The following is a 23,277-nucleotide window of genomic DNA, read 5'->3' as shown; positions in this document are numbered from 1 at the left end:
CGGTTTGCGTAACCGCAGATAATAAACGAATATGTAGCTAATTAATCGCAAGTAGCGGTCAAGATTCGAAGGTGAAAGCTATAAGAATGTTTATTATGAAAACATCGTGTTCTTCGCGCTGAGGCCGAAATAGTCGGAGTAAGACGTTCGATCGGTTTACAAGCGAATCTTTACAGCGTGCTATTTTCGGCGCTCCATCAAACAAGCGTCGATATCGCTCTTATGGATTTATAAAATGATTTGAACATAATTCTCCGTTGCGGTGTCGGATTTTGCGAAAAAAATATTTAGTGAAAGGGATTTTTCTTTCTGGAAAATTCGATTAAGCTTGTTATAGTTTGTTCTCTGGATTTATGTATGTTATTTTAACTATGTATTACACACACACAATGCTTAGATTACATTTTTCTTTGTATTATGTTACAGCTTTCAAGTCATGCCCGATTCATAATCAAAATACCAATTGTATAAAGAACAAAATTCTAAGAATGCATGTTATGTAAATGTGTGTACATTTATTTGTAAGTATACTAGTTTTATGAATGATCATGAAAATCAAGCAAGAAGGTGCTGAGCTACACAAGAAAGACTTCGAGATCTCATTCCCGGTTACTCACTCAACCTGGGTGTGATGTGTGCACTAGTTGCTCGGCCCATCACAACCTCCTTGAGTGAGCGATCGTGGAGGAGGCAATACGACGTTCTCAACCACTGGAAGAAGTCTGAAGATGAAGAACGTCGTTTGAATGTCGACCCTCATTACTTGAATTAAGTCTTAAATTAAGTCAACATATTTGTATAAGTTTGTACATAATTTTATAAGATCCTGGTTTTAGTTTGAACAAACTACAAATCTTCGGTCGGGTATTAATAAATAATTCATCGGTACGCCAGGACATGAACGGCACACGGCGCCCAGCGGCCCGTAGTAAAATTCAACGCGGTGTATCAATACGCATCTTGTCGAAATTTTCATAGAAAAACTATTGGCCTGCTGGTCGGTAAAAATAGCATCACGAACATACAGAAAACAGGCGCACATCGATCACGTGATTTATGCGTTAGTGGCTACAATTTTGGCGGTTTACGACATACAAATCGACAGTCATAAGCTGAGTACCAAATGGGATGTCAAATGAACGATAGATTGAATATCAAGTGGCACAAAGCACCTGCAGCGGCTGCAGCATTGTGCTCGCGGTAAAGAAGATTCGCAAACATCGTTACGTAAGAGCAGCGCTCTGTTTGCGTCAAGTAGTGCTTTTATCCTTTCCTCTGTTCCATTTGGCGCGGTTATTGTTGAGCACAAACCGCTTAGTGGAATAACTACAAACTAGATAGTATAATATCATTTATTTACTTTTTCATTTCGATAAAGCTAGCAGACTCAATAAATGCTTCGTGCCACAAATTATTACAAACTTGTGTTGCAGTACGCACGAAACTGGATCACGAGCAATATTTGAAAAGAATTCATGTTAAGTATTTTTCTAGAAAACATGTATAGATATAATTGTATTTAAATGGAAATACTGTTTGTTGATGATTTGTTGTAATAAAGTATACTTATAAGTATGTGATGTGATATTTGGGAGTAAGTTCTATTCATAGGTTGTGTAGTAACGAAGTTAAAATCTATCTGTGTCTTGAAACTTTATGATGAAAACGACATTTATACTGTTACATGCCTCTGTTCATATAAAACATTATGAACAGAAAACAGGTGTGTCGTTCACAATGACTACTTAATAAATATTTGTGTAGTGAGTGGACGTCACTCACAGCAGTGGTGCGGCAGTGCTTGCCTTATGAAGCGATACAGTCATCAAGTACGCAATAGTTAGCCGCCATTATCTCGCTGTTACACCTGGCCGCATTGATATGCGCTTACTGTGCGCCTGATTAGCCATGCAATGTTTCACACTTAGACATCGATTGTATTCGCCTTACACCTGTCTGACTGCAGCTACCATATGTTATTATAATTACACACCTACCGCATACAAGCACACGTATAATTAACGTGCCAACACAAACATTCAAACCTAACGATTAAATTAATATAATTTTAAACGGTAAATGGAATGTCTCAGATTTTCTTTGAGCGCATCACATTATCAACATCCCGTCTGTTTTTATAATCCAAACTGCTGATACATTTATTGGTACCCACCTTGTAATGCACGCCTGTACGTGTTTTATGGTTCATAAAATGATTTTCCGCCTATTAAGAACGTAATTCAACCTAAGTACGTACTGTGTCAAGTTGGTACCTTAGAATCGTCGTATGTACCAGTAGGAGACTACGAGTACATAGGCTTGCCTTGCCATGTGTGTAACTGGTGGGCTTATCCGTTAGGCGCTGGCAACTCGGGCATTCGTAGCAGTTGCCAACTAACAGGCCTACGCAGCTAAGCCGATATCAGCTGTCGTCGCGTGCTACGCCGTCACCTCGTAGCCGGCTACGAGAGCTACACTTTCATTACACGATAGTAATTTATCGTTTATATTTATTGCTCTGTACGTTCGAATCGTTTGATGTTCCCTTTGTAATTATTTTATTTAGTACCTGAGCATGTTTATTAAAAAGTTGCAGTAAACCTAGTTATGTGAGAATGATTTTTAATCATTGTTTTAATGGGCACAGTCCTATGCGGTAAATTAATAAAGATAAACGTAATACAAATTACTACTGTATGTATAAATGTCGTGCCTGTGGGCAAATTATAAAAATGTAAAGTTAAAACATATGAACATTAGAAATAGCCCTCTTCTATTGGTACAAGAGTGCCATCAGTAATAACAATAAAAGTTAATATAAAACACCAGGTTATTACAACGACTACACATTAAAGGGCAGTGGTATAATTGTAAGGGCGGCACCACACACGCCGGTAATTTGGCAGCGGCGACATCGCGTCTATTGCAACACCAATTTCATACCGACAACGTGTAGCTAGAATTGCTTTTATTATACACGCTAACACCGACTGAGCTGCACACTGTTCGGCATATGCTCGCATTAACAGCAGCTTACAATAATATGATCTTGGAAATGAAACCTCCCTTAAACATTTTATAGACAGGTTCTAATTATAGACCTTATATAATAATACATAATATATAGTATATTCTGTGTCTCTTGTTTGAAGTATGAATATTGTATGACACCACGGAACACAAAGTTTGCCACATACCGCCTGCCTCGCTAGTTGAGACATTCAGTCCGTTCGTTAGTTATGTACCGTGAGTAAGGTAACAATATAATTTGCACGTGACTCCGTCTAGTTTTACACTTGACAATGGAACTTTGTTAGCAGCGCGCCGCTGTCCAGTAATTAATCAACTTGTTTAGTAGCGATTGAGGGTTATCACTGCGCCCTGCAAAGTTCCGCTAATTGTCAAACTTTACCAACATCCCTCATATACATTTATAACAAAACACTTATTTTGACTCACAAAACTCAAAATTCTTAGAATCATATATCCACTCCATGACAAAATTCAGAAAACTCGTCCGTTATTCTAGACGTTTACACAAGATAGTGCTCTTTAAACAAGCCAAAACAATTTCACTTTGCAGTTTAAATAAAAAAAAAACCCCTAAGTCACTTACGGTAAGGAGAAACGAGAGTCGAGTGCAATTTTAGGGCCGACACTACCCCTCTAGGAAATTGAAGGTGTTTGGTTTGAGAACATCTGCATAGGGTTGAGTTGTTTACAGTCTCCGGCCGGTCTCAAGACAATTTATTTGAAAGGTGTCGCCGTGCAATCCACTCAGCGATCACAGCCGATACAAATGCCCGACCTAGAATAACCTGGATATAAATCACTCGAAGGAAATAAGTCGCTCGGTCCATTTACCTAGCTGGACATGTGTTTCAACAACGTCCCGAAGCACCGACTCCGGTACCGACGCAGCCAACGCCACTCACGCTGACGATATTGTGAAAGCTTCTCTATTGATGTTGTTCGATGTTCAATTGAAACCGTTTTGCATATCTGTTTTGTTTGTCCCCACTTAACTTGAGAAACTTCTGCCGTTGTTTATTGCAAACATTTACCTACATGATAGCACTATATTATCCAACTTTTTACCAAAACAAATAATAAAGCAATTTGTGGTATCCTTCCTATTGTTCTTAAAACTATGCTATTCCATGAATAATAAAATATCACTGAGTGATTCTAATATTCTACCTTCAGAATTTTTCAAAATAAAGCTAAAGTTAAACGTCAATTTTATTAATACACAAATTAGATTCAACTTTTGCAAGCAATGTCAAATGATTCATCAAAACGGACCTCGGATCATAATATTTCACGGAAAACGTGATACATAGGCTGATTTCGTTAGTCAAACGAAATTCCTAATTACAAGAGAAGACAAAATAAGAGAAAATTGTATTAAATCGCGGGTTATCTAAGCTCTCACTTTTATTATTTCGGAGATGGAGCGCGACGACTACGAAATTTACTTAATTATGTTATAAAGATACTGATCTGAATAAAACGGAGCGCCGAAAGCCGAGGAAATAATCGTCTGGACCAACAGACAATTGGTATCTCATCGGCGTGGCTTCAAACTGCGACTGTTACCATTTTATTATTTAGTAGTTTTCAAAGCTAAAGCAATTTTTGTTTTAAATACAAAGTTAGTACAACATCCCAGTTTATGTATCGATAAAGATCCATTATAAATGGTCGTCCATGTGAAATGTTCCTCAATTAGTAGTGTAGGAAGCGCCGAAGTAATGAAGAGTGCTGTCATAACAGTACATACGGTGCAGTCTCAATTTCGTTAGCGACGGGCACGTATAGCCGTCGCCGGCTGAAATAGAAAACGGCTGGTGATTAATTGGCAATTACTCCAACTGGCGAGTAATTCCCGCGCCCACTTGTCGCCGAGCTAAGCTCGCATATTATTTTTCCATCGAGTAAATAAATTGATCGTGTGTGCTGCGAACGAAATACAATCAAACACTTAAGGCGCGGGTAATCAATATTTTTGTAATTGCATCACACGGTGCGGACAATAAAAATTGATTAGGAATTTTGGTTTCATAGTACATTTAACTAATACATCAACAGTACGATATTACATAAATGTGATACATACATTTACATTGTTGTACTTCTCAAGTATCAGTTACAAAATTCTTTTAATCAATTTAAACATATGTATAATACACCTACTTAGTCTTTGTAACGAAAATAAACATGCGACATTTGATAAATACATTTCTCCATAATTTTCTCATCGCGTCGTTCTAACATTTTTGATAATTTGCACAGAGTATAGTGTTACCCCGATGCAAAATTGTAATTTGCTGTGATATAATTCAATATTTAGCGAGATGTAATTGAATATTTTTCCAATTTGTCGCGCGTAATGGGGCAAGATTGAGTTGACGGTCCCCACGGCGAGCGGGCGGGCCGCTCCAACACACCGACTGGCGACACGACACGACACGCGTGCCGACCCGACAGCCAACGTCGACACATTTGCATAGTCATCATGCTATAAAATTGTCTTATTTAACTTCAAGACTGACTTTGTCGAAAAAACTTTAAAGTATAACTTACATACATATTAAATGCAAAATAAATAAAGTTAAAAACATGTTTTTCCAAGATATTCCAATGGGACGCGCCTCCTGTACCTCAATACGTCGGGATTACGAGCCTAATACTCTCACATACTAAATGCACATCACGTGCTATGTTTTCAGTATAACCGACAAAAACACCTCATCTTTCATCGGCCGATTTCCTTCCAAATAGCTTTACGGTTCCCCTAATAATACTCAATCATTATTTAGATACCATATAAGGACTTTAGCTACACGTGATATTATGTCAAGGCGGTTTAAATAAATTGTCGCCAGTTCAAAGGGTTAACGTCGTTTTATTAAAAACATCAAACGCGATAACAAGATTGTTTATTTAAATAATGCTTATTCCTCAAAGCAATTTCCGAGCTATCAGTTAAATAGATCGTTATAAAGCTAGACACCTCGTTGGCACTTCATGAATATGCACCGTTTTAAAATATTTACTGCATTAAACACAGCCTTCTTCTCCTAGTTTAAGATATTCCTGTTATTGCACTTTGACGTAGCAACGAGGAAGATGCCGGCTACGTCACGTCGACTCATTCCAGCGGCGATCGCTACTGGCATACTAATATTCTCTGCGAGCGATTCCATGTAATTCCAGTCGGTACTCCGGCTCCGATTGTGCCCCAGCCAGTATCTTGAATATGTTACTAGGACCTACCGAACGCTCTCTCGGATGCCGCCGAAATGCCAATGTTCCAATCTGTGCTTACTCGTAATCACAGTTGTAGTTACATTTTGAACATATATCTGTGTATGTATGATCTCTCATAATGTGAAATGATCGTACTGCGCCCCAACAAACAAACAATAAAACCTTACATTTTATATAAAAAGTTAACCGCGTTGTATTTTTGTAACTTTAATAGATCCATTACATTTATTCTATCTAAAAAGCTATCCACCCTAGCTTGAAGGCTAGAGCGTTATGGCTTGACGTGATTCAGCACTCGTAATTCGTCTCAGCCTCAGGCTAAACAAACTCAGCTTATCGCATAACATAAATTGGCAACACATCGTTAAGGCGACCCGCACACTGCGAGCCGCGCAGGCTTTATCAGCGGCCTCTCGTAAACCAGCGCCGTCTGTTATTGCAGCTTGGTTGCGACATTTCCCGAGACTTTTTTCATATCGCAAAACGGCTGCCGATTGTAACGCTAACCGAGGACCGGGACGCGGCAGTCGAGGCGCGTAAACGATTTGGCTTGTACCGATAAATATATCCATTTGGCAATGTACACCCACTCCATGCTCGTATCAACTGCAAAAGCACGCCGCCTTGAGCGCTGCTGTAATTAGAGGCCAATCGTAAAACGAAAGGGTTGCGCCGGAACGTCCCATCTGATAATGAGCGCGACTGGCGCGGCTCCAGCCGCCGCTCATATTAGGCGGTCTCTCTACCGCTATCGTTACGACTTTTACACTTTTACGAGTTGTTTAGTTTACAGAGCCGGCTGTGTACGAGCGCGTGCATTGCCAAATGCTAGTTCGCGGCTCACCGCGCGCGACCGCTCCCTAAATATCGCCACCGCTACGTGTTAATGAGACGTACGTTTCAGCCTCGTTTGGCATAGCGCGAAGCCGCTGCGCTGCCATCGCGTCGCCTCGTGCCACATTACCTTAATATTATACCACTTCATATTGCGCTTTCCTTCAGTTTTATTGTTCGTAAACTGAGATTTTTCCTCGATCCAAAGCTAACATAGTGGCTTTTAAATGAAATACAAAGAATATTTTCCTTGATAGCTATAACGATCTGTTGGCATCCGTTTACAATAACAGCGAAAGCTTCATTCCCGACGATATCAATTTTGTTCAGTGGCTCTTAATTAACATTTTCTTTTCTTTCGTTTCCAGGTGAGTGAGGGAGCGAATACAAAACCAGGCAGGCTTTGTGCGCGGCGCGCGCGGCGCCCGCTGCCAGACAAAAAAGAATATTACACCGCTTTCAATTCGAACACACAGAAGAAAAAATATGATCTGCACTTTTGTAAACGCAAATGAGGTTCGCTTTGTAATATGGGACTTAATTTAAATAACGTTTCAGGCCAACTGAACTGAAACAGGTGGGCAATTACGCAACAATTGGTTTAGTTCCATTAATAGGCAATCAAAAAAGACTATTAGGGGTGAATAGGGATATGTTTTCGAAAACAATAAAGTAGTGGAACCGTACATAAACACAAAAGTGCAGACTTGGATAATACTCAGCTCAGAGGTTCCATATGTCCTAAGAAGTATGATAAACTCTTGCGTGTTGATATACGAGCGACCCGATGGCAGACAGAGATTATCTCAATGTTCTTGCTGCTATACAAACGGGGCTCACCTTCTCAGGAACACGAAAACTAGCTCCCGCGAACTACTAGTTGAAGACAGCCAAAATGATTTAATGCTTAGGTGCCAACGCTAGAATCTTTCAAAGTCTGCAAAACATTATTCATGAAAAGAATTATCATAAGGTGAATTCTTTTATTGCTCAGAGCAACAACAGTACTGAACTGCAGACTTTTATATTGCTCTAACAACATTTTATGTATACGTCCATATAACACGTTTATGTAGCGATCCCATAAAATTACGTAAAGAAAATACTGCTTGAAAGATGCACATTTTAAAAACAAAGCGACTTCCTTTTATTCGTATCGAACTATAGGTAGCCAGCAGTGATAAAGGTAAGATTTTTACCAATTTTAATTGATTTAATAAATTTCATAATGTAATCCAAAAATGTGAACACTGTTAACAAATAGGTTTACAGTAAAATTAATCACCAATTTCATATATGTATATGTAACTTTATAAATAAGTATAAATGAATTGAGAAAATATGTAAGTATGTAGAAGAACAATCCAGCTCACATACTAGCGTTACGTAACAAAGACACTTCATCGCGTACTCCGACCTTCGAACCCGGAGCTGTTGAACTCTGAACATGTTCAGTAACCTCGCGGTCGACGGCATTTCAAATAAAATTATATTGCAGTGATGCAATGTACTGCACACACAATACACTCCGTATCGCGCGATCGAGATATTCAATAAACCTACGTATATCTCACATTCTCGGAATATGAAATCTACTGTTATTCCAATTCGATATACCCATCACATACTTAAAGAACGTACAGACATACTTCAGTGTTATGAATTATTTCACTCAACTTTTTTAAACTAAAATCAGCACTCATACTTACAATTTTCATATTTCCTATATATGTATGGTTTGGCTTACTGGCATGATTCAGAGATATGCGGTCACCTGACATAACAGGTAAGACAAAGGTGCTAGTGCGGCCATGCACCCCGTGGGGCGCCGCCCTCGAGAACCTTGCACCCTCGTTGCATCTCTACCCTATTCAAGATAATGCACTTTTACGTAACTTTGTACGTTTTCTAACAATTCTATAAAACAATAAAAGCGAATCTCCTTTTGTAGCAGATTACTTTATAACAACTATGGTAGTTAATTGGTACTAAGATACTTATATTTAATAAAAGGCATTCAATTCAGTATAAATTCTCTGTGCTTGGGTACAGGTAGATACTTTGTTTATACAAATCATATAAAGTTAAATGAGGGATGCAATCTTCATCGAGCTTCCCGTGAATAGTGCAGCACACACATGCAGTGTGCCGCCGACCTCGCGGTCTTCGACTCTTCGCCCGCACAATACTCCATCTCCTTATTTCCCCTTAAGAGCGCATCGACCGGTATAAGGAAACTATTTTCATATCATTTCTCAGCGCTTTATCATTAGGTTTCCGCGTACTTTTGAATTACAGCAATTGCTGTTTGAACTGCTTTCGTATTCATAACAAGAATGAAAATATTTCAACGATGAAATATATTTATTGAATTTTACTTTACCTGCGTGTTTATAAGAAATTCAAATTGTGTTACAACGCGATGAGATTACATCACTAGCCGGCATTATTAATGTGGCCAACTAAACAAAGTAGCACAACATTATTTAACGCGAGCGTCCCTTTACCTGTAATACTAGTTTAAATTGCTGGCAAATTATTATTTATTTTATTAAGCGGCTACTTTTTGAGTTATTCACAAGTTAATTATGCGTGTTTTAACTGGTCCGTGTAATTTGTTTTAATATAGTTGTTAGATGTGTTAGTAGATACGTTGTTACGGTGAACGCAATAAGGCAACAGCCTGCTTCCAATCCGGAAGTTATAAATTTGCTTAAACTTGTTTGAGTTGCGAATTCCCGCGATGTTTGCCCGGACGTGCGGGTCCATTTAGTCCCTAAACCAACTGCTAACTTCTGAACAAGCACCAATAACCAACAAAGATTATAATGATAAAATTATTACCTAAGTATAACATGATATGAGAAACATAAGTGTATTGCTTAAGTATTTTATTATTATAACTAGCTTTTGCCCGCGACTTCGTTCGCGTAGAATAGTGACTTCCGGCAAATTTTTGGTTTTAACCACATAGTTCCCGATCTCGCGGGATCTCTTCAAAAATGAGATGTGGAAGATATTCCAGGGAACTCTTCAAAAATCAACATAATGAGCTCTGCGTTTGAATTTAATAGATGTATACTCACTTAGGGCATTGAAAAAATATTTTAAAAACGGACTTAAACTAACTTAAAACTAAAGAAAGCTACGAATTACGAATTTATAACAATTAAAAAAGAAACTATATTACAACCTATCCTCTATGCTATAATAACCAAGCTTAAACTAAATAATTTAAAAGAAACGACTTAAATCTAATCTAATTAAAAAAAAAATTAGACTTACAATTTTATTAAAAAAACTAACTACAGTAACTACTAATAATCGATATCAAACTAAACCTACGTTAAATAGTTTAACCAAAAAACCAGGAAAACCCAACAAATAAACTTATTAATTGACAAATACAACGAAACCAATTTAGAATATACGAAACAGCAGGACCACTACAGACAAATAATCATACGACTGATAATACACTTTTTCTACGATAGTACCGAAGCGCTCGGCCGATACCCAACCAAATGAATGTAACGAAACCATAGCGCGATCTATTTCGATCCCAACGCCATCTATCGAGGATAAAGACAACTTGGATTATTTATTTATACTCCGTTCGGGCATTTTCTTTGTACTAAAAGTTTAATTATATTGATATAATTTTTTTCATACCTTTTTACTATTTATTTACTTTTTTTCGATGAATTAAAACAATAACATGAACCGAAGTCGTGTAACGATCGACATAGAATTATCTATACTCCGTTAGAGCTTTTTCTTTGTACTAAATGTTTTATTATATTGATATTATTTTTTTCATACCTTTTTACTATTTATTTACTTTTTTTCGATAAATTAAAACAATAACATGAACCGAAGTCGTGTAACGATCGACATAGAATTATTTATAAATAATTTATTTCTTATTTTTATTTTTTGATTTTTGAAATAAAAATATATCTATGTCCTTTCTAAGGTTCTAAACTATATCTGTACCAAATTTCAACCAAATCCGTCAAATAGTTGCGGAGATTAATGGTATAAGCATAGAATGTTCGACGTGATTCTTTAATTTGACATAACTTTTTTATTTATGAACCGATTGACATGAAACAAACACTAAATGTAAATTTAAACATCCCACAATATATTCGTGAAAACCGCATCCAACTCGGATCAGCCGTTTCTGAGATTAGCGCGCACAGACGAACAGACAAACAGACAAACAGACAAACAGACAAAAAAAAAGTTAATTACATTTTTGGATTCGACATCGACATAACAATAACCCCTGCTATTTTTTTTATTTTTATTTTCAATGTACAGACAGCACTTTTCTACGATTTTATTATATGTATAGATTAAAAAGTGACGGTGGGTAGTCGTTTCCTAGTATTTATTTACTAAGTCATCAATATCCGGAACACACTCTTTAAAAGTGAATTGAGCCGGTTTCCCTCCCTAGCTTTCGGTAAATAAAGTTACACACGCACGAAAAAGGTCAACTCTCCTTTGTCCATGCGTGAGTCTACTGTATGTACCTATACTGAAAATTGTAAGAGGAATTGTTTTCACATAGGTACGTTTCAGTTGTGTCTCAAATCGTAAATGAAGTCAGTAAAAATGGTACCGTCTCGATATAAAACGGCAACATAGTGTCAGAGCACTGACCGCTTGAACACGTAACATAAAATTAAAAGCTGTGAATACGTGCAACTTTTAATCGCCTTGTCCCCTGAGGGACTACAAAGTCGATCACTTTTGAAAATGAATCAGTAATTACCTACGCTGGCAGCATAAAAAGCGACAGAGCCGCTTGTACAATGTAAGGGTAATATTAACTTCCAACGAAATGTAGTTCAGAATCTACATTGATATCTGGGATTACGTTTTACCCTCTTTCACGGCGCTGTAATAAAATTCAGCTTAAAAATACCCATTACGTACCTGCCTACAAACCACCGCCGATCGGCTCTGAGCTTTACAATGTAAGTATGTACCTATATTCCCTGTAGAATATGAAAATATTTTAAAGCTGGGTGCGATCATCTGTCTGTGCTCAAGTAAATCTTAAAAGTTGTCACGAGACGAACCTGTTATCTACAGAAAAAAATTAATTAGTTTTAGGTAAAATGGAGATAAGTCAATTTAAATTGACTTATCTCCTTTTTACCGTAATTTAAATTGACTTATCTCCTCTTTACCGTAAAACTAATTCATTTTTTTTATCCAACTGTGTCATTAACTCATTTTTCAAAATTTATGACTTATCCCCTTTTACCTTGACACCACAGATATATTCAAATAGCCGTGATAATGTCAGGTGAAAGAGATCGTAAGTTATCTCATTAAACATTAGCGCGTAGCTAGAGTTGACTGCGCGCGCCTCAAAGAGCCATCAGACCACCACAGATGGGGCCCAGTAGGGCTGATGCCTAATCCGGAGCTGCGGACTACCTAGCGGGTTTACCGGGGCTCCGGCTCGACGGGCAGGAGTAGGAACGGGGTGGTTTTTAGTCAGTAAGAGTCTGACACTCCCTCTCGCCTCGCCCAAGGCGGGAGAAGTCATTGGATGATTTTCCACCCTCAAAAAAAAAAAAAAAAAAAAAGCTAGAGTTGACGCGGGAGGACGGCGCGGGCGGCGCGCTCTCAAGACGGTGACTCATTGTAAATGTATCAAGAGTTCGTTCCAACTATGTAGTTGCTGTGCCGGCTTCGGCGGAGCGTCTGAAAACAATCCCAACTGCGTTAATCACTTATTTACGTCCGGGGTCCACTGCCGCCAGAGTATTTCTAACGAACGCCGAGAATTCTGGGGAATCCTAATGAACCGTGGGAATTTCGATTCTAATGAAGCGAGCGAGTTGGAACTTTACAAGTGGACGTAGTGGAGACTTTTCGCTGGTGGCTCGTTCTTAAATCGAATTGCGCAGTTTGGTTGGACATTGTTGCGGTGCATCGGGAGCTAGGCGGGAAGTAATTTCGCTCGGTTCCGCCGGATATATCTCTCCCAGGACGCAGAGACCTGCAACTAATCGGTTTGTCATTTCCGCAATCGACCGCCGCGACGCCGTTTTGAATACTTGATATTTGTCCTTTGTTTACAACACTGCACGCCGTAGAGAGATTGAATTTGTTCCTCAAAGCTGTTAGAGGCTTTAGAGATTTGTCACCAAACCACAAATTGGCCGTACACAAATTCTTTAAACATGACAAAATCGTATGACTCGACATTTGTTCTCAATTAAGTAAGCATATCTTCATAAAACATTTGTATTGCTAAGAAATTTAAATTGCGCCTACGTCCGCCTCTCGTAAAAGTTCAATTGATACTTTAAAAATTCAAGAGAAACGCTTTTAGTGCACTAAGGTGAGGGGAAGGTAAAAATAACTTGAGACACTTGGTGCTGAGAGCGAGGAGTTGGAACATCAAATAGCACCCGTTGTTTTAGCCGATGGCATTATTGGATGGATAAACTGAGACTCACTTAGACTCACATCTTGGAACGCGGATGTTTCAAGTGCTGGTGCTATCTTTTGAAATTTGTTAAACACTATTGAAAAATCCTGTTATAGAAATGTTTTAGCTCATTCTAATATTTATTAATTTAGTTAATATCTGCAGTACTGATTAATGCAGGGTTTAGTAGAAATAATTAAAGATCTAAGCTTAGGTATCGTCTAATCAACAATAATTAATTTACCTAATAATCAATAACACTAGAATCTGCGGCTGGAAACCAGATATAGAATAGGATCAATTAATTAATTGCATCGTCTATAATCAAGACAGAAGTTTAACATTACTAAATCATGTTTTCAAAAATGTTAATGATATGACAGAGGACACACCGTAGCATGTATTTTACTCCCAATAATGTTTGAAAGTTTGAAATCTCGCAGAGGATACTCAAAAAGACATCACCATATAGTGCTGGTTGTGTGAGTATGCACATTCGGCATCCGTACACAGTGGCCTCTAATCTCTCCCAAGTCCCGGAGCCCCAGAAAGCTTGCGAGAATATTCATAAACCCCGTTCACATCCGTCCGTTATCGGGCGGAATGCCGTCGCCCGCCGCAAACACTACGAAGAGATACGAGAAAATTACACCTTCCACATGTTTCTTTAACGTTCTTTTTACTTTAACATAAAATTACACCTGCTTTTGCAAAAGGATACGTGTACTCATTTAGATAAACTAGAGGAGTTTTCTAAAAAATATGCGAGTTGTTATAATACGTGCTTTGAACGATTGTGCCAGTTGCTGTTGTAATTGTAAATCAGATGAATGAGTCTGTTGAGAGCCTACAGCTAAAAAAAATACGAACATATATCAAGGTTTTAAGTAATTATCTACCTACTGCTTAACTTTAAGTATAACTGAAATCATAGTATAAAGTAATCTGCTCCTGCAACTTATTGTTGCAAACAAGCAATAATTAACAAGTTTTCATTCATAAATCTTTTCGCAAACTCTGATTAATGTTGCGTTACTTTGCTGCCTAATACACGACTTAACTTATTTTATTTCAAAATTATCACTCTATTAAATTAGATATATCAATTATAATACGTAAACGTCGCGACGTCGCGTCGATAATTCGGTTGAAACATATTATAAGACAATTTCTTAGTGAGATTTATATTTTTACGTAGGTACCTACCTATTAGCATTCTTGTACTGAAACTAAGAAGAATATCTTTAAATTAATATTTTTTTCACTAGTTTCTTTGCATTTTAAATGAAATCCACGTATTACAAAATAAACAGAAAAGAAAATTCAAGACTAAGATAAGCGAAAATTACTCTACCATGTAATATCAGCTTTTCTAAACTTAATGAACCGATTATCTCTGAATTATCTCTAAAAACTGCGCTTTTATAGCCAAAATTAAGATCGTAACTAGAGTTGGTACAGCGGTGGTATTGCAAGCCGTCTCAAGTTTCCAATTACATCCCTCCCAGCTTAGCTAACTCATATAAAAGTTGTAACAACGCGTGTCTTTAACTAGGTCTTAGTTTAGCCACTGTTATGAGTTTAATCATACCAGTGCCAGACAGAGCTAAGAACTGACGTATATTATTTCATATTATTTCTCTCCCTCAACCCAAATCGTAACTTTATGTTTTAGAACGATTTTTTAACGAAACAACTGGTCATAGAATAGTAATTAAGTATATTTACTTCTAAATACATTCAGAACGTCTTTCTGCCTCCATCAAAGCAACATTTTTGTGAAATAAATCTGTAACAAGATTGGGAACGATCCATCATCTATATTCAACGCGGATTGTGAAGTGCACGCTCACTGATTACCGATGCAATCGTATCACTGAAAAATCGTTTCAATTTTGTATCTGTGCTCGTGCGGAAAATGTCCGCACGGAGCGAACAGTAATATGCCATTACCATCATAACAACGTTACTCTCGACTTAATTCCGCTCCCGGCGCTCTGCCGGCCGGCCAGCTTCGCTAATTTCTCCTATGCGCATCGCTCACCGGCGAACACCTAATCTAAACGCTCATCGAACATAACAGATGTTTGTTCATAACACGTAAAATTTCTACGACGTTTTACATAATATCAATGGAAATACATATTCTCTTAAACAGCCATTATAATCTTCTACAAACATGTAAACGTCGACACAATAGAGGCAGAACTAGCGTTTAAACCGACGTCTATAGAGAGACGGTAAAGCGTTGTCTAGAAATCCTCTCAAATCCCTAAGGAGTGTCAATGCTTCCTCCACAATGGCGCACGTGAGAGCTGCCAGCCGACAGCCGACATTCAAAGGAGCTATTATTATAGGAATACGTCGATAGAGGTCAATTAGGAAGCGACGCCAGCAGCTCTGGATCTTTGCGCTGGACTGAGCGCTAACGGTTATTTATTACAGAAAAATATCGTCTTATATTTAAAGAACGAACAGATATTATTCATATACTTAGGTACAAAACAGGTACTTATCCACGCTCTTTATACAGCTAAAGCTTCAAACAACATTTTTATAAGTGGCTACGGCGAAAAAAGTACAAAACAGAAATGCATCGAAATTGAAATTTCCTCACGTTGAAGAGTCTCTTTAAATCCCTTTATACATCAAAGAATTCAAGCGGTAGACTGCTATTGAAATCCCCAGTGAGCATCAATGCCTATTGCCACGTCGCTTATCTACAATGTACGGCATGAGAGCTGAAGGCGCAAGCAACGCGGCACGGAGGGGAAGACATTTCAAAGGAGTGCCTTACTGCATCGGCTGAACAATTAAAGCAATCGGTAGTATTGATTAACATTCCTGAATGTCGTGTGTGTTGTTTTGTTGATTTATTCATTTAACAATTTACTTTCATACATCATTTATACCATTAAAAAGGTACTTAAGTGAAGATGTTTAATCAAGACCGAATCGAAAGGGTAAATCATAACTGAGTCATATGCGGGCTTCGCTTAGTTTTGTGTAAACTATAATTTACAGATTGTTAGATATATTATTAATAGGGATCGGCTATCGATAACATTGTATATCGATGTTTTCGTAAATATGAACAGTAATCGAGATAACAGCTCCATGTCTCGCACGCAGTCGGAGGTGAGCTGACAATCGTTTTGACAGGCAGACGGTGGCAGGGCGCGCCTGGCACGCAGCGGGGGACCTTATCCCACTGACATTTTATTATTTTTATGCTAATTCCCCTTTCGAACAGTAAAATAAAAAGCAATTTGGCATCACTGAACTTGTTGAAATATTCCTATGAACGAGGATGCATTAGATACACAGTAGCTAGGTACTTATGTAATAACTGTAATAAATGTAGGTCCTTACACATTGAAAAAATAATAATAAAAAAGCTGTCTAAACAAAGATTTATAGTTATTTCGAACAATACAAACACATTTTTGCTTAAGGTCACAGAAATATAATTATATCATAGAAAAGAAAATGCAATTCCTCCTAACCATTTTTAAGTATTCAATTTTCCGTAGAAGTTTATGATACAGTCGTAGTCGTAGAGCAACTTCTTGTGTCGGTTTTATTGTGCAGGTCACAAAGAATGCTGTAAGTGTTCAGATAGTAAAGTATTATGGTCTAATATGATACAGCAGAAAATATACGCGGTAATAAAGCAATATTCGGCCAACAAAGTTGGTCGCTGTCCTGTTCGTAACATCTTTTGCAGTAATAAAGTGTAACGTCGCGTCTGTAGGACTGTACACGGACGAATAATTTTAATAGCTCGCTGACAGATTATTTCAGAAAATTAAATTTTAGCTCGTTGGACACAGCCCATAAAATTCGTGCTTACAAATCTGTTTGTTATGACATCGTAACGAGATTATGTCCATTTCGCAGTGAAGACGTCTCCATGTCGTCACAATATCGCATGCTTTTATTATTTCAAGCTATAAACGCAGTGCCGCTGCTGCTAAATTATACAACTACATTTTAATGTGAGTATCGAACGCGCATCACAACCGTTTACTACCAATAAATATAACAAAGGAAGTTATTTATAGGGAATAAAGATTTCATGAACTCATGCGGGTGTCAATCTCATAGGTGCGTGCATACGATAAAAGACTGTAACAATAAAAATGCTTTCACTGTAGGCTTGTCTTTGATGATATAACGATATTCTTGGTGAGATTTTCAAAAAGTGTTTCTGAAGTAGGTACCTACCTAATTCTATTTCACATACCGAATATTAAGTTATCTAATCTTCTTACGTATGTAAAACAAAATTAACCGGTCAGGATTTGAAAGGTGTCGTCGTCGTATGGAGGTGTAGGGCGTGTAGGCGTGACCCGGAGTATTGTAATGTAAAGGCGAGCACGTGATCACGTGCCCTCGCCAACTGCCGCCCACTCTCACGTGTCCATAGCTCTACCACCCCATTCAGACTGTAGGCTTCTGTTTACTCTTAACTCCTTCAAACTGACCCACCAATAAACAACGTGCTGCGAAGTCCTTCAACACCACTACAAAGTTATTTGCGAACTCACGTGTTTCATTTAAATGAAAATTATTACGGTACCGACCTCGTTTCGCATTATAAAAAAGAGCATTTTTCTGGCTTCATCCTCGAAAACTTTGAAACCGAATGAAGACTGTAGAAATCTTAGTCCAATAGCGAGGGGCAAGTTTACCTCATTGCTTAAAAATCAAAGAGAAATAAGTAGGTACCTACTTACAATCAATATGAATATAAGTAGATAGGTAGGTACTAATCAATGCGAAATTAATTATAAATCATGTGGCGTGGCACACATGTGTGTTTAGCCTCCTCCAACATACGTGGACATGGACGTGTGTGGATTTGATTATCAGATAATTAGTGTAATGGGGTGTAAAGATACATGACACGCGTGACGTAGCGCTCCGGGAGGCCGCCTGTCGATAAGCGACGTTACTCGCACGCTATGGCCGGACACGTTTGACAAAATAGTCGCCATCTAAATTATTCAATACGAGTAGGTATTATCTGATATTCTGATATCCAACTTGGAATATTGTCACCAAGGTTATCTATAGCAATACGGTTGTGTATCCACGTGAAATTCTCCCGTGCAGTTTGACCACACTCATTATTTTGGGCTGACATAACAACATTAACTTCGAAATGCGGTTGCGAGTTTCATCCAAGGCTTGCAATTAACTAGTTGGCTGATATAGTGCGTGCACGAACGGCGGCCCATGTTAATATGGCAATAATAAATTTCGAGCGGTTTCCATCCGCTGCCGCCCGACTGTCCTGGGGCAGCCAGCACATTAAAAAGACTCGATGAATTATTTTGCACATATAATTTCATTCGTAGGACTGTACGTCACTACTGCCTAGAGACGGGAACTGTGCAGTTCAAATGAATAACGTTGATTTCGCAACATTAGTACGTCGCACACGCTTTATCTCCCTAATTTCCCCGGTGTCCCTAAATAATTGTATTAAAATAATTGTTAACAACAGAAGCTGCGGGCGGCGGCCGCGTTGGTTAATTTTAATTACCCGCGGATACCATATTTTATCCAACAAAATGTGTTGTACAAATATAGGCTGAAAGCTGACCACGACACTAGTGGTTTGGTGCACTTGCCGATACAACGGCAATGAATAATACGATCCGCTAGAGCTCATCCATTGCAGTTATAATAACATCGCGACAAATATCCGCTTAGTGGTATTAAGCTCGGACTAGATCTCTAATTAAAACCTGTGTGGACCTAATGAGGTCCCTGTGTTGTACATGACAACGCATAAATCCCATGTAATGAACGCAGCGAGCGTTAAATAGAGCCGAGTCACTCAAATTGTCCACAATGCGATTATTCCATTACTCGAAAGCTGTCCGGCCGCAGTACACCACACAGCTCTGAAATGGGGTACGTTCAGCCCCATGCCACTCACGCACGAATACAATACCTACAGTCGCCGTCCCTTTACGTAATGACCACTCTCGTCAACTGCTATTAAGCAAAGGTTCACTATTTTATTATTAGGACTCGCAGATTTCAAGTTACGTAAACAACGATCATGACAACGAAACTCGCATTCTTGCAATCTATTTTTGTTAGACAAAAATAATAAGTCATACTTAAATATAACACTTGTCAGGAACATAAACAGACACAAATAGTAACTACAAGTTGATGTGCTTACGTTCCTTTATTTTGTTCCAGCTTGTCTTCGTCTCGGCGGCCATCACAGCTGGACCCATACGAAACTCGCAGCGTGCTGGCCCGAGCACTCAACGTATGGGCACAGGCGTCACGCCTCACCTTCAAAGAAATCAACTCGGACGAGGCTGACATCGTCGTTTCTTTTGCCAAGTAAGTCACCACCTAAACTAGATACAAATATATTGTCTATGTGACGTTTCCTTTCTTCGTGGTAAGTATATAATACGTGGAATATTCCGATCGCTTCATTTACCTAAAACCGAGTCCCAATGAACGTCTTACATACCAACAAAGAAAATATATTTCGCGACGAATAAAATTGGCAGACTTCTTTAAATATCCCCAAGCTTGATTTATTGTGTTGATAATAAATAATAATCAACTGAGGATTTGCAGAAACGTCCTATCCATTTTAAGGGGATTTGCGATCTTCTCGTGCGGGGCATAAGAATAGGGTCGGACGCTGTTCAAGCCAAATTGAGCACTATAACGTTCACTTAACGACTAGAATAAGTATTGAGATACCTATTTTAGGTACAAAAATATTTCAAGATTTAAAAAACACAGTTAATAATGGCCTAGTAAAAACATATGAAAGTCAAAGGGGTTTTAGAACAACAATTTTTAAGAAATAGAAGTGAATTTGAGTAAAATATATACTTATGTATAAAATAATACTTATTCCTACATCTTCCTATAGCGAATGTTACACCTAATCTTCGTCATAACTATCTCAACTATAATATTTATTCTTCCATTAATAATTGTTTTCGTTCCACTGAAACGACACTATTTCACGAACAATTTTATATGGCGACATAACAAAAGTATGATAGTAAACAGATACGACAGGGACGTACGGAGCTAACCCTGACAAATGACGCAAAGTTCCCGACAGGAGCCTCATATTGAATGAGAGTAGGGCGAAGTTTTACTTATTAGATCACCGTAAACGGCGATATGAGAAAGTAGCGGCGACAAAAACCTCAACACTGGACATATTGCGACCGCCATATTGCGGCGTACGTTGCAAACTTGCAGCGGCATTCGACAACTTCACCGCACTCTGCATAAAATTTTCTTTTTTCTCCGCACCCCGGGAGCGTCTCATTTTGTGAGTTGAGGCGTCTGTGGTCACGTCACGAGCGCACTTTTATTACTTGCTGTCGAATCAATAAGAAGTTTGCTCAGGAGTCACGATATATTCGATAATGCTTTGCGACATATTCTGTGTACATTTCAGATTTACTTTGAAGCAGTTTATCTTTTGTATAAATAATATACAACAAACGTCTTTAAAATAAATTTATATTAACGCACGAAGCTTTAAGATTATTAAAGTCTTTTATATGACGATAGACAGGGCGTTTCAACTGCTACGAGCTACGACGCGTAGGTACCTGTCTCGGATTTTATGCGTGCCGTTAACTTATATTACACTCTATAAAAGTCTTCAGTTTCCTACAACAGAAAAATTGTCATCCAATGGAATAGAAACTTATATAAAGATACTGCAGTAATAAGAAATGTACGTAGGATTTCCTTTGTATATTAAATACCTCCCCAAACTATTTCTTTAATGTTTAATCATTTATCAGTCTTGTTAAATATGTATATACATATTAAAGATATTGTATTGTACCGCTTCTATTTCTACACATCTAAATAATCAAGTGATATTTGATTAGAAAAAGTTTTATATGGCAATTACCTGTAACATAATTATGTCGATAATGAGAATTTGTAGTGATAGTCTGTTATTAAATACAAAAGGCTCGTATAATGAATTCATCACTCCATTGAATCAGAACATAGAGTGATTGCACAAAGCACACCCTACACTATGCGTCTACCAGATTTATTGCCCTCATAAACTGTAATATTGCCCAAGTAATAAAGGATACGTACAACTTAACTGCGTTCTCCAACTCACGAATGATATAAGTGCAATCACTGGCTGCTATCATACGCTTAAATACAATACTTAACTTCATGCATTTAGACATGTAATGTATATTTTATGAACCAATTTAAAATAAAGAACATATTTCTTTCATGGTTGGCTTTGTGCCTGTAAGTCTAACTTTATTGCATCTTTACAAAAAGGGTTATATGAAATATTGTTCACATTGACCCGTTTCATATCCGCATACATTTGTTGCTAAGGACAGATACCAACACAGCAATAAATCATCCCCAAACTCGGAAACTTTCCATTCCGAACCCATTATATTTGACGGCGTATGTCAGCGAGACACTTCCTCATTCCACTGCCTTACCTTTGTGAAAGCACTCAATAAAAGTGCTGTCATTACGAGCAAGGTAATGTAGATTTCAAAACACAGATTGCATTTTTCTATCGCTTTCGAATGGGTGAAGGAAACAAAGATGAAAGTCGCGTTCCCGACGTTGGTTGTGCTACCAATGCGGCGGGAAATCGCTCCGGGAATATTCCACCGCGGTTCTTATTACCTAAGCGACTCGGAAGCCGAGCGAGCATAATAATAGCCGTACTAAGTATAGGAATATTTTCCCTATTAGCGCACCCCGCCCATATCGGTTAATGGCAGAACTTTCACATGGAAACTCAATAACGCAACGGTCAGCTAATATTGCGTGAAATATGCATGGGCGAGGTCTTTCCGTTGTTTTGTTGGCGCGAAAAATGATTAGGTGGGTAGTAGCCGAGCGTGGGACTCGGGGGACGCAAGTTTGATTGCTCTGCAGACTCCATCCACTCCATCCATTGTTGTTTGTTGCGAAATGAATACATTACTTCAGTATGACTGTTTCATCAACAGTAAAAGCCAACAAAACTTCATCATGATACGATATTATTTTTATCTGCTTTAGCTAAGTTAATTATTGTTTGTCTGTAACAGGCGTTACCATGACGACGCGTATCCATTCGACGGGCGCGGCGCGATCCTTGCGCACGCGTTCTTTCCTGGTACTGGCCGCGGCGGAGATGCACACTTTGACGATGACGAGCTGTGGCTGCTGCAACCAAGAGACGACGAGGAAGAAGGTAAAAAAATCTCATTTTGAATATTCATGTAAACCAATTTAAATCAAGAATATTTGTTTTCGTACTACGTGCATAATTTGTGTACTTACTTTAATCATTTGGACGTATAATCAATAAGTTTAATGAAATAATATAAATACACCAACGTAATTAACAGATTTCCAATCAACCTGCTGAGCTTCCGTGAAAAGTTCACTTGTAGATCGGAAATGAGTGTGTTGCGGTCAGCTAGTTTTGACATGCAAATGTCGAAAGCGCCGGAATACGCTGTTCACCTCCATCGTTACACACGCTCTCGTTCTGCCTATCACCGGCTGACTGTTTAATATCCTCAACATGGACATTGCCATCAATTAAATTTAAATGCTTTTTGCACACACATTCTTAATGAGATAATAGCAGCCTCCGCATGAGTTACAGTTAGTTATTTTAATAAGCCTATAGGTAGTTTGAAACGATA

General features: G+C 38.2%; 1 protein-coding gene across 1 annotated transcript in view; it reads left to right on the top strand.

Annotated features, from left to right (window-relative positions):
• LOC118269321 (matrix metalloproteinase-2) overlaps positions 1-23,277 on the top strand; it is a 160,878-nt gene that overhangs the window by 133,504 nt on the left and 4,097 nt on the right. Inside the window, exons 5-6 of the mRNA XM_035584376.2 lie at positions 19,790-19,939; positions 22,672-22,817. Of these exons, the coding sequence (XP_035440269.2) occupies positions 19,790-19,939; positions 22,672-22,817 (296 nt within the window). The remainder of the gene's footprint in view (positions 1-19,789; positions 19,940-22,671; positions 22,818-23,277) is intronic.

This window comes from Spodoptera frugiperda, chromosome 2 (assembly GCF_023101765.2).
Source record: "Spodoptera frugiperda isolate SF20-4 chromosome 2, AGI-APGP_CSIRO_Sfru_2.0, whole genome shotgun sequence".
Classification (NCBI taxonomy): Eukaryota; Metazoa; Arthropoda; class Insecta; order Lepidoptera; family Noctuidae; genus Spodoptera; species Spodoptera frugiperda.
Note: the sequence above shows the minus strand (reverse complement) of the source record. Positions and strands in the feature narration are given on the sequence as shown.